The sequence below is a fragment of the Saimiri boliviensis genome, chromosome 18 (genome assembly GCF_048565385.1).
Source record: "Saimiri boliviensis isolate mSaiBol1 chromosome 18, mSaiBol1.pri, whole genome shotgun sequence".
NCBI classification, from domain to species: domain Eukaryota; kingdom Metazoa; phylum Chordata; class Mammalia; order Primates; family Cebidae; genus Saimiri; species Saimiri boliviensis.
The window spans coordinates 12,172,743-12,184,958 of NC_133466.1; the positions used below are offsets into that span (position 1 = coordinate 12,172,743).

Below are 12,216 nucleotides of genomic sequence, written 5' to 3' on the forward strand. Positions count from 1 at the left end.
TCCACCTGCCTCGGGCTCCCAAAGTGCTGGGATTACAGGCATGAGCCACAGTGCCTGCAGTCAGTTTTTTGCTTGTTTTCTTTGGCAACACAGACCAAAACTTTTTTTTTTTTTTTTTTTTTTTTTTGAGATGGAGTCTTGCTCCTGTCTTGCAGGCTGGAGTACAGTCTCAGCTCACTGCAACCTCTACCTCCTGGGTTCAAGTGATTCTCCTTCCTCAGCCTTCTGAGTAGCTGGGATTACAGGAGTGCGTCACCATACCTCTGCCGTGAGCCACTGCGCACGATCTTCTTTTGGTTTTGATGTTTGGTTCATAAGCCTGGTCAATTGGTGTCAGAGGTTAAGGAGGCCACCAGGTAAGAAGCCCTCTGAGTGGGGACAGAGCTGGTTTTAAAAACCTGGCTCAGTATCGTATGGTGCCTCAAGCCTGAATTCCAGCACTTTCAGAGGCCGAGGCTGGCAGATTGCTGGAGCCCAGGAGTTCAAGACCAGCCTGGGCAACATAGCGAGACCTCTTCCTCTCTACAAAAAACGAAACATTTGGCCAGGTGTGGGCAATAATTCCACCTCCTCAGGAGGCTGAGGTGGGAGGATCCCTTGAGGACGGGAGGCGGAGGCTGCAGTAGTCGAGATGGTCACTTGCACCCCAGCCTGGGCGACAGAGCGACACCCTGTCTCAAAAAGTAATAAAATAAATAAATAAGTAAATAAAAGCCTGGCTCCACTGACACTCTTCCTCCTCCACCCCAACACTGAAGGCACCCGGACAGCACTGGGCCCTGCCTGAATGCTGCTTTCCCATCTCTATGACCGCAGGAACTGTCTGGATTTCATACCCAGGGTCACGCATGTCCCCGGCCAAAGTCGGAATTGAGCCTGGGTCGCCGGTCCAAGACGCTGGTCCCTGCTCCACCGCTGCCTCTACAAAGGCAGTGAGTCCAGCTTTCAGCCAGGCCCCCGGGAGGCGCTCCCGGCGGGGACAAAGCGCGGTCCGGCCAGGCTGCAGAACCCGTGGCCTGCAAAGGCGGCCCCTGCCCGAGCCCCGGATTCAATCTGCCGTTGTTCATTCCGAGAAATTAGGAGACTTGGGCCGCGCTGGCTTTCCCAGCGCGGGCGCGCGGGTTGGGGAGGCGGCGCAGTCGAGGGTGCCGGCTTCACGGAGGGGCAGCGAGTGTCCCCTCCTGGAGAGGGGTGTCCCGGCGGCCAGGACCCCGGGAGGGGTGCACCCCAGTCTTCCAGCTCCTGCCCAGCTCCTGGCCGCCCACTCCAGCCCCGCTGAGGGCTCCCCCGGGCCCCTCTCGCTCTTGGCACCCCCACAGACCCCCACCCGGGGAACCCGTAAGTTTCCCACCCGATCTGAGCACCCCACAGATTCCCACCCAATCTGAGCACCCTGCAGATTTCCCCCACCCCCCGATCCGGGACTCCCGACCCCCCATACGCAGCCGCTGCACCCGCGTCCCGCCGCGGAGGCCCAGGCCCCGCTCACCTGGCTGGAGCGCGTCGGCCGCGGCGCAGGCTCCGAGCAGCAGCAGCAGCAGCAGCGACCACAGCCGCGCAGGCCTCATGGCCCCGGGCGCTCGGCGGCGGCTCAGGGCGCGACCGAGGCCCCGCTCGGCGTCCGAGGACCCGCTCCCGTCGCCGCCCGGGCCGCCATAGCGGGCGCAGGGCGCGCAAGACCCGCCTCTTCCCGAGCGGCGGCAGCGCGTCCCGGCGGAGGAGACCAGGCTCGGCAGCCCGCACCCAGCCCGCCCCCGGCGCCCCTGCCCCTCCCCCGAGGGCCCCGCCCCCGCGCGGGACTTTCCCGCTTCGGGAACCGAGGCACTGGGGGCCTCTGCGGCCGCGGCGCGGGGACCCCAGGCAGCCGGCCTCCCGGAGCGCGGAGTCTCCCGAAACGTCCTGGAGACTGGAGCCACGCAGGACGCCCACCTTCGGGGGCCGCGATCCCTTCGGAGGGACCCTTCGAGACCCCAGCCCAGGCCCCCGGGCGTTCCCTGGAGCCCCCACCCCTCCTGCCCCTACCTCACTCTCCTCTCTCGCCACTCGGGTGCCTGATCGCACAATTTGAGGATTCGCCCCTTTGGACGAAAAGTTTGCTTTAGTAGCCCCTGAAATACATATTAAGCTTTCAACCCCCCCCCCCTTTTTTTTTTTTGAGAGGGAGTCTCGCTCTATCGCCAGGCTGGAGTGCAGTGGCACGGTCTCGGCTCTCTACCCCCACCTCCCGTCAACCCCCTTTTGAAAAGGGTTTTAAGGGGAAGGAGTTAGGGCCCAGTGAAGGAGGGGGTGGGGCACTAGGGGGGAATGGGCTCCGAGCCGGGGGAGGGAGAGACAGAAACTTCCAGCGTTTCGTAACGGCGTGGGGTTTGCCCCGGAGCCTGCCGCGGTGCACGAGGAGGAAGTGCCTTAGCAGCTGTGTCCAGTTTGACGCCTGTTGGGAGAGGATTTTAAATCTGCCCTGTTCTTCCAAGACGCGTCATGAAACCAGCGCAGCAAAGTGGGGACGTGGTGCAGGGAGGCCAAGAATTTAAAAGCAGGTCGTCCCTGGAGCCCACTGGACGCCTTAGCAAAAATGCGTTTTTGCAACATAGAGCGTTTCTTTTGCTCTTTCCGCCTTCTTATATTTCCTCTTTGTAGAACTCTTTTGAAATTGGCTATGCTCGTAAAAATATGTGATGAAATACCTAGAAATTGAATTATGCATTGGTATTTCGAGACATAGAGATGTATGTATGTGTTATGTGAAAAAAGCGGGCTATAAGTTGGAATCACTTCAAAAATGATGCACTGAGGCTGGGCGTGGTGGCTCACACCTGTAATCCCAGCACTTTGGGAGGCCGAGGCAGGTGTATTACCTGAGGTCAGTAGTTCAAGACCAGCTTGGCTAACATAGCGACACCTCGTCTCTACTAAAAATACAGAAATTAGGCGTGGTGACATGTGCCTGTAATCCCAGCTATTCGGGGATGCCGAGGCAGGACAATTGCTTGAACCTGGCAGGCGGAGGTTGCAGTGAGCCGAAATTGCACTACTGCACTCCAGCCCCCTCGGCAGCAGAGCAAGACTGTCTCAAAAAAAAAAAAAAAAAAAAAAATGCGTATTTGAAACCCATGGGAAAGGGAAAAAAAAAGTTTTAAAATGCATTTTGAAGTTAAGCTGCCTGGTTACACTAAGACCAGGAAGGTGTGCAGCCTCCTTCTTTGAGGTAGTGTTCAGAGGTAGCCACACTGAAGCCAAGGTCGAGCATTCAGTATCCCAATTGCAAGTAGTTGCAAAAGCCCTAAAGCAACTTGCCCTGGAAAGGTCAGTTCTCAGGGGTTGCATTTACATTTTTTCTGCTCCTCCTGGCTGAACGACTCTTGAAGTCATCTGCAGCTGACTCTTCTACTGAGATCTCCAATCTGAAGAAAACAGGAAACCGAAGCTATCGGTATTACAGGCGCGCACCACCACACCTCACTAATTTTTTTTTTTTTTTTTTTTTTTTTTTTTTTTTTTTTTGAGACGGAGTTTCGCTCTTGTTACCCAGGCTGGAGTGCAACGGCGCGATCTCGGCTCACCGAAACCTCCGCCTCCTGGGTTCAGGCAATTCTCCTGCCTCAGCCTCCTGAGTAGCTGGGATTACAGGCACGTGCCACCATGCCCAGCTAATTTTTTGTATTTTTAGTAGAGACGGGGTTTCACCATGTTGACCGGGATGGTCTCAATCTCTTGACCTCGTGATCCACCTGCCTCGACCTCCCAAAGTGCTGGGATTACAGGGTTGAGCCACCGCGCCTGGCCAGTTTTTGTATTTTCAATACAGATAGGGAAAAAAGACTGGTCTTAAACTCCTGATCTCAAGTGATCCACCTGCTTTGGCCCCCCAAAGTGTTGGGATTACAGGACTGAGCCACTGCACCTGGCACCTCTTTTATAAAGCCACTAGTCCCAGGGACTGGGCACGGTGGCTCAAGCCTGTAATCCTAGCACTTTGGGAGACTGAGGCGGGTGGATCATGAGGTCAAGAGATCGAGACCATCCTGGTCAACAAGGTGAAACCCCGTCTCTACTAAAAATACAAAAAATTAGCTGGGCATGGTGGCTCGTGCCTGTAATCCCAGCTACTCAGGAGGCTGAGGCAGGAGAATTGCCTGAACCCAGGAGGCGGAGGTTGTGGTGAGCCGAGATCGCGCCATTGCACTCCAGCCTGGGTAACGAGCGAAACTCCGTCTCAAAAAAAAAAAAAAAAAAAGCCACTAGTCTCACTTCCATGATAATCCATTGATCCGTGAACCCATTAGTCCATGGATGAATCCATCCATCCATGAGGGCAGGGCCACCATAACCAATAACCTCTGAAAGGCCTCATTTCTCTGTATTACCACTTGGGGAATTAAATTTCCACCACATTCAAACCCTAACAATGTGCAAGGCTTGGAAGGTGGAAGGAGTGGTGCAGCCATATTCCTTTACCCTCCAGAGGCTGGGGCAGGGCATGAGGCATCTTTGCAGCCACGACCTGTGGCTTCTCTGCTGACCTCCTGGATGGCGGGGATGCACACAGGCTCCAGGTTCCTCCACCTCCTGTGGGAACTCTTGTAGTCGTGTAAGCTGGAGGTGTAGAGATGGAGGGTGACCGAGGAGGGTGGCAGCTGAGCCTTAGATTCCAGCTTGTCCTTGCTTCCGTCACCACTTTCCCACCTTCTCTTCCTGGCCTCCTGCTCTCAGGACTTCAGCCTCCAGCACTGGAAAGGAGAAACTGTCTCTCTGGACTGTGCACACATCTCTCGTGTTTATATGAGGTCACATCTCTATAACAACACACACACACACACACACACACACACACACACACACACCCCACACACTGATCATGCTCCAAATCACACAGCCAGTGAGTGATAGTGTGGGCTCCTCGCCAGGCTGGTCTAGTGCCAGAGCCCCCTGCATTTTAGACTTCTCATCATGCTGTTCAGTTTTCTCGAAATCAGGCCCAGCTTTGTGCCCAATCAAGGGCTCCACAGTTCCCCAAGACCCGGCTATTCCATCAGTGAGCCTTTGAAGTTGTACATCACAAAGGTCACCTGTGCCCTACTTCTCTGTCTCTTCCACTGCTGCTCCCCCCACAGGTTTGTGCCTCTCCCTGCCTTCATCTCTAACCCCCGCCCCGCCCCTGCTCCTGCCATTCCCACAGTGTAAATTCTGCAACTTCCGGACTCCACTTCCTGAGAACTCTGTCGCCTTCTCTGACTACCGTCTCTCCCTGCGTGCCACCGTCTTGTGTCATGGTGGGCCTCCCTGGGGACGGACACAGCCAAAGGCAGGGCCGCCGACGCCTGTGTCCTCCCTGGATTCAGCAGAGGTGTAAGGGTTCTGAGCTCAAAGTAGGCCTTGATCATTGTCAAGTGGGGCCTTGATTTGTGACTTGGTGCACCTTGTTCCAAAAAAATTCCAGGATCAAGGTCAGAGGAATTGGCATGTTAGCAAAAGGACGAATTCCCTACGTTCGGTGTTAGGCTGGATTTTCTCATGCTTGTCACAGGCCACAGCCCCCTCCTCTCACCACCATTTCTACCCCCCCAGTGGGGCCATCATAAAACACCTTTCCAGTAATACCTAGTCTTTTCTAGTCTTTTGCCTCCTGTCTGGGACCCCCACAAGAGTAACTATTACACATACAGCACTCTACATTTCATTCCTCCCGAGAACAGGGAATGAATGATACCCTGATTTTTTTTTTTTTTTTTTTTTTTGAGGCAAAGTCTTGTTCTCTCGCCCAGGCTGGGTGCACTGGCACAATCTTGGCTTACTGCAACCTCCACCTCCTGGGTTCAAGTAATTTTCATGTTTCAACCTCCCAAGTAGCTGGGATTACAGGCGCCCGCCACCATGCCTGGCTAATTTTTGTATTTTTAGTAGAGACGGGGGTTTCACCATGTTGGCCAGGTTAGTCTCGAACGCCCAGCCTCATGTGATCCACCTGCCTCAACCTCCCAAAGCACTGGGATTCCAGGCGTGAGCCACCGGGTCCAGCAGATTATCCTGAAATTTGTCAAGAGACAACAAGCAGAGAAGAAAAAATCTTCCAGTTCCATTTTAACTCCTTGAAAAGCAGGAGATTCCTACATTTTAGGTAGATGAAGCTTTAATATTCCGGAGCCTGGAATGTACGAAAAGCACCCACAACCCCAGGGCCACAGCCCAGGACCTGGGAAGCTTCGGGCAACAACCGGAAATTTCAGGCCTGAGACTTTTTTTCACGAGTTCTCAGGACGGGACTTGTGTAATGAATCCTCTTGGGTTTTGTGATTCAGAAAAACTCAAACCAATCCCCATTTCCTGGAAGGATTAAGAGCCTATCATTTTGTGTGTGTGTGTTTAAATTTGCCCTCTGGCTGGGCACACTGACTCACTCCTGTAATCTCAATGCTTTGAGAGGCTGAGACAGGAAGAATCCCTTGAGCCCAGGAGTTGGAGACCAGCTTGGGCAACATATCAAGACCTCGTCTCTACAAAACATTTTTAAAAGTAAAAATTAGCTGGGAAGGGTGGCATATGCCTTTAATCCCAGCTGCTCAAGAGGTGATATGGGAGGATTGCTTGAGCCGAAGAGTTCGGAGTTGCAGTGAGCTATGGTCATGCCACTGTACTTTAGCCTGGGTGATAGAGCAAGACCCTGTCTCATAATAATAGTCTTATAATAATAATAATAATAGTAATAGCCGGGCACAGTGGCTCACGCCTGTAATCCCAGCACTTGGGAGGCTGAGACAAGTGGATCACCTGAGGCCGGGAGTTTGAGACCAGCCTGACCGACATGGAGAGACCTTGTCTCTACTAAAAATACAAAAATTAGCCGGGCATGGTGGTGCATGCCTGTAATCCCAGCTACTCAGGAATCTGAGGCAGGAGAATTGCTTGAACCCAGGTGGCAGAGGTTGTGGTGAGCCGAGATCGTGCCATTGCACTCCAGTCTGGGCAACAAGAGGGAAACTCTGCTTTGAAAAATAAAAAATAAATAAAATAATAATAATATAATCATAATTTTGCACTCTGGGATCATTCAGACTTCCAGGAAAAGCCTGGCAGGCTGGGCATGAGTAGAAGCAATTTATTAACTGAGGGTCCAGGCTGGGTGGCAGCTGCTGTATGGCGGGGTCCCCAACCCTTTTGGCCCCATGGACCAGTTTCGTGGAAAATAATTTTTCCACGGATCAGGTGCAGGTAGCAGAGGGGAATGGTTTCGGGGTGATTCAAGCACATTCCATTAATTGTGCACTTTATTTCTATAATTATTACTTTGTAATATACAATGAAATAAGTATACAACTCACCATATGTAGAATCAGTGGGAGCCTTCAGCTTGTTTTCCTGAAACTAGACGACCCCTTCTGGGGGTGATGGGAGACAGTGACTAGATTCTTAACAGACACTAGATTCTTATGGAGTGTGCAACCTAGCTCCCTTGCGTGCGCAGTTCACAGTAGGGTTCACGCTCCTATGAGAAGCGAATGCCTCTGCTGATCTGCCTGGCAGCAGGGCTCAGGGGGGCATGCAAGCAATGGGGAGCACTGTAAACACAGAGGACACCTTCCTCGTCGCTCAGCTCCTGCTCATAGGCAGTGGTTAGGGATCCCTGTTATAAGCCACAGCCAGGAGGCCCATGGGGCATCTGATGAGTCACAGCAAGGCTGTGGGCAAGCAGGGAGCTATGCCCATATCCTCTAATAAGAAGAGGTACCAGTTATTGACATCCTGCCCTGTGCTGTATATATTGCTCTGCCAACCCTCATAACACATCTAGAGATAAGGGTAGTGGCTGCTTATCTTGATTTCTGACTGTCCAGCATCTTTTGAATGCTCTTGCTCTGTTGGGAGAATTTTCAGTCTTTTTTTTTTTTTTTTTCTTGAGAGTCTTGCTCTGTTGCCCAGGTTGGAGTGCAGTGGCATGATCTTGGCTCACTGCAACCTCCACCTCCCAGGTTCAAGTGATTCTCCTACCTCAGCCTCCCGAGTAGCTGAGATGACAGGCACCTGCCACCACGCCTGGCTAATTTTTGTATTTTTAGTAGAGATGGGGTTTCACCTTGTTGGCCAGGCTGGTCTTGAACTCCTGACCTCATGATCCACCTGCCTCAACCTCTCAAAGTGCTGGGATTATAGGCATGAACCACCTCGCTCTGTCATAAATATATATATATATATATATATATATATATATATTTAAAGAGTCCATAAAACAGAGATGTAAGAGACAGAAGTGAAGCTGTCGCCGGCTTCTGCCCAGTGGGCACTCATTTCATGTAGATTGTTAAGGAAACAGCAACAGTCCCGATGTCAAAACGTCTGTGCTTGCCTTGCCGCAGCGTAACCACACCGTAGGAATCAGTCTCAGTGAATTTGGTCCTTGTTTTACAACCACACAGAAGTTGCCAGTCAGCATTTCTGGTGACAGAACGGCATTGCCACACGGACGGGGTGCAATACTAGCCACAAATGAAGAAACCTGAAGTTTTCATTTTCTCAGAAAGCCTGGGAGCACATGAATGACTTCCACGGGGCTTTCTGAATTGCTGGGGCCACACTAGGGGCCTTCACCCTTCCATGTGGGACTCTCAAGATGCAGGGAACCAGGATAAGGACGCCCAGCTTGGAGATGGGTGAGCCGGACTCTTCTGCCAGTGCACCCCGAGATGCCTAGCTGGGCCCCGGTTCTTGGAGGCTGCATTAGATCCCTGTGGTTGCTGGAATGCATCCCCACGAATTTAGTGGCTTACAACAAAAATTCATTCTCTTATAGTTCTAGAGGTCAGAAATCCCAAATGGGGCTGGGTGTGGTGGCTCATGCCTGTAATCCCAGTGCTTTGGGAGGCTGAGATGTGAGGATCACTTGAGACTAGGAGTTGAGAAGAGCCTGGGCAACATAGCAAGACTCTGTCTCTACAAAAAATGAAACATTAGCCAGGTGTGGTGGTGCCCGCCTATGTCTTAGCTACTCAGGGGGCTGAGTTGGGAGGATCACTTGAGCCAGGGAGTTGGAGTCTGTAGTGAGCTATGATTGTACCACTGCATTCCACCCTGGGTGACAGAGCGAGACTCTATAAAAAAGAAAGGGACATCAGTTTCATATAACCCAAAGCCTGGGTCCAGAATGAGACCCTATCTATAAAACAGAAAAAGAAGCTCAGCACAGTGGCTCACGCCTGTAATCCCAGCACTTTGGGAGACCAAGGAGGGCGGGTCACCTGAGGTCGGGAGTTTGAGAGTAACCTGCCCACCCAATATGGAGAAATCCCATCTCTACTAAAAATACCAAAAAAAAAAAAAAAAAAAAAAAAAAGAAAAAGAAAAAAATCAGGTGGGTGTGGTAGCACATGCCTGTAATCCCAGCTACTCAGGAGGCTGAGGAGGAGATTCACTTGAAACCTGGAGGTGGAGGTTGCGGTGAGCTGAGATCACACCATTGCACTCCAGCCTGGGCAACAAGAGTTAAATTTCATCTAAAAAAAAAAAAAAAGAGAGAGAAAGAGAGAAAAGAAAAAAAAAAAAAGAAAAGAAAAAGGAAAGAAAGGAAGGCTGGTGGTGCATGCCTATAATCCCAGCTACTCGGGAGCCCAAGACAGGAGAATCTCTTGAATCCAGGAGGCAGAGATTGCAGTGAGTCAAGATGGTACCACTGCACTCCAGCCTGGGCGATAGAGCAAGACTGTCTCAGATAAACAAAAAAAAAAAAGGAAGAAAGAGAGAGAGAGAGAGAGAGAAACCCAAAATGGATTGGCAGAGCTGTGGTCCTTCCAGAGGCTATGGAGAGACTCTGTTCCTTGACATTTTCAGCATCTAGAGAGGCTGCCGCATTCCTTTATTCTGTTTTTGGTGGGGAGTAGGGGGTGGGGATGGAGTCTCACGCTGTCTCCCAGGCCGCAGTGCAGTGGCGTGATCTGGGCTAACTGCATCCTCTGCCTCCCGGGTTCAAGCGATTTTCATGCCTCCACCTCCTCAGTAGCGGGAATTACAGGCACATGCCACCACACCTGGCTAATGTTTTTGTAATTTATTAGAGCTGGGGTTTTGCTGTGTTGGCCAGGCTGGTCTTGAACCTCTGACCTCAGGTGATCCGCCCACCTTGGCCTCCCAAAGTGCTGGGATTATGGTTGTGAGCCTCCGTGTCCGGCCACGTTCCTTAACTCATGCTCCCCACTTACATCTTCAGGCCAGCAGTGCAGCATCTCAACCCACCCTCATGTCTGCTTCCATCACCGTCCCTCCTCCTTGGACCCTTCTGCCGGCCTCTTCCCTACGTGAGGACCCTTGTGATGACGGAACCCACCCGTAATCCGGGACCATCTTCCCATCTTGAGACCTGTAGCTTGGTCACATATGCCGACTCCCCCTTATCACAAGTTTTGGGGGTGAGGTTGTGGACATCTTTGGGGGTCGTTATTTGGTACACCACAGGGGCTGCACGGAATGACACTGGACAGATAGGTGGCAGCTCTCAGTGTCTGGACCTTGGACTCTTTGCCCCACTTCCATCTTGGGCTGTCCCCTTCACTCCTGCCCAGCGTGCGTGCTCACAATCACCCGCCCCGACACATGACGCACACCCCGAGCCTGACAGCCCTAGGCAGCCACCATGCCAGCATTCCCCTCCTCTCAAAGTCTGCAGGTCTGTGGTCCCTGCACGGCTGCACTTCCTGGGGCTGGTTTTTGCCCTTTTCTTGTTAAATTCAGTGCACTGTTAAATTAGCTTAGTCAAAGCCCGCCTGAGCCAGGCACAGTGGCGCATGGCTATAGTCCCAACTACTTGGGAGGCTGAGGCTGGGGGATCGCTTGAGTCCAGGAGTTCTGGGCTGTAGTGCGCTATGTCAATCAGTGTCTGTGCTAAGTTCGGCATCAATATGGTGACCTCCTGGGAGCAGGGACCACCAGGTTGCCTAAGAGGGAGTGAACCGACCCAGGTCGGAAATGGAACAGGTCAAAACTCCTGTGCTGATCAGTAGTGGGATCGCATCTGTGAATAGCCACTGCACTCCAGCCTGGGCAACATAGCGAGACTGTGTCACTTAAAAAAATAATAATTAAAAAAAAAAAAAGCCCACCTTAAACTAAGGAGTAGGTAGAAAGATTAAAATTGTTTTCTGGAACTGGGGATTGAGGGCAAGTGGGGGTGGAAAGGAGTTGCTGCATTTCTTGAATAATCTATCCAAATCCATTTATGGGCTAGACTACAACTTCCTGGTTGCAAAAAGGTGACAGTGGGGACCTGGCCTGGGCAGTGTGGCCAGTCACTAGGTCTACAGTAGGGAGGGACAAATTACTGGGACAGCGGTGTTCTTTATGTAATTCCCTCCTCTCCACAAACATTTTTCTGGGTACACATTCCCTTGCAGAGGCTCACGGCAGGACAGAGACTTCCAGGGAAAGCTGGTGTGTGGTGTAAGAATCCAAGTCTCCAGGAGGCCAGGTACAGTGGCTCACACCTGTAATCCCCACACTTTGGGAGGCCAAGATGGGTAGATCACTTGAGGTCAGGAGTTCGAGACTAGTCTGGCCAACATGGTGAAGCCTTGTCCCTACTAAAAATTTAGAAATTCACTGGGCGTGGTGGTGGGCGCCTATGGTCCCAGCTACTTGGGAGGCTGAGGCAGGAGAATCGATTGAACCCAGGAGGTGGAAGTTGCAGTGTGCTGAGATCATGCCACTGCACTCCAGTCTGGGCAAAAGAGTAACATTCTTCTAAAAAAAAAAAAAAAAAAAAAAGAGACAGAGAAGGGCAGTTTACAGGCGCACGCATTTTGCTTTCAGTCTGACTTCTGCTACAGGAAGTGCCTACTTTTGCTTTTGTTAGGACCTCTGTTGGGGCCCTTAGTATTTGGGCTAACTTAAAATTGAAACTTATTGAATTTTAATTGATTTAGAACTTGTAAACTTAAATACACACCTTTTGTTGTTGTCGTTGTTTTTGCTTTTAAAGACAGGATCTCTGTCTGTTGCCCAGGCCGGAATACGGTGGCACAATCCTATTTTACCACAGTCTGGAGCTCCTGGGATCAAGCCATCCTCCCGTCTCAGGGTCCGGAGTAGCTGGGACTACCAATACATGGTAGTTTCAAGAGGTTCTCTACAGATACAGTCTTGACTTTGCACAGCCCTAACTATGCCTTGGGCCAGAGATAAAGGCGATGCCTAATGCCTTACATTCACTTTCTGCATCCCAGAACCTTCAGCTTTCCT

General features: G+C 51.8%; 1 protein-coding gene across 1 annotated transcript in view; it reads right to left on the minus strand.

Annotated features, from left to right (window-relative positions):
* IFNGR2 (interferon gamma receptor 2) overlaps positions 1-1,959 on the minus strand; it is a 31,687-nt gene extending 29,728 nt beyond the window's left edge. Inside the window, exon 1 of the mRNA XM_039480581.2 lies at positions 1,490-1,959. Within this exon, the coding sequence (XP_039336515.2) occupies positions 1,490-1,568 (79 nt within the window). The 5' untranslated portion in view covers positions 1,569-1,959. The remainder of the gene's footprint in view (positions 1-1,489) is intronic.
* Between the last annotated feature and the right edge of the window lie 10,257 nt (positions 1,960-12,216).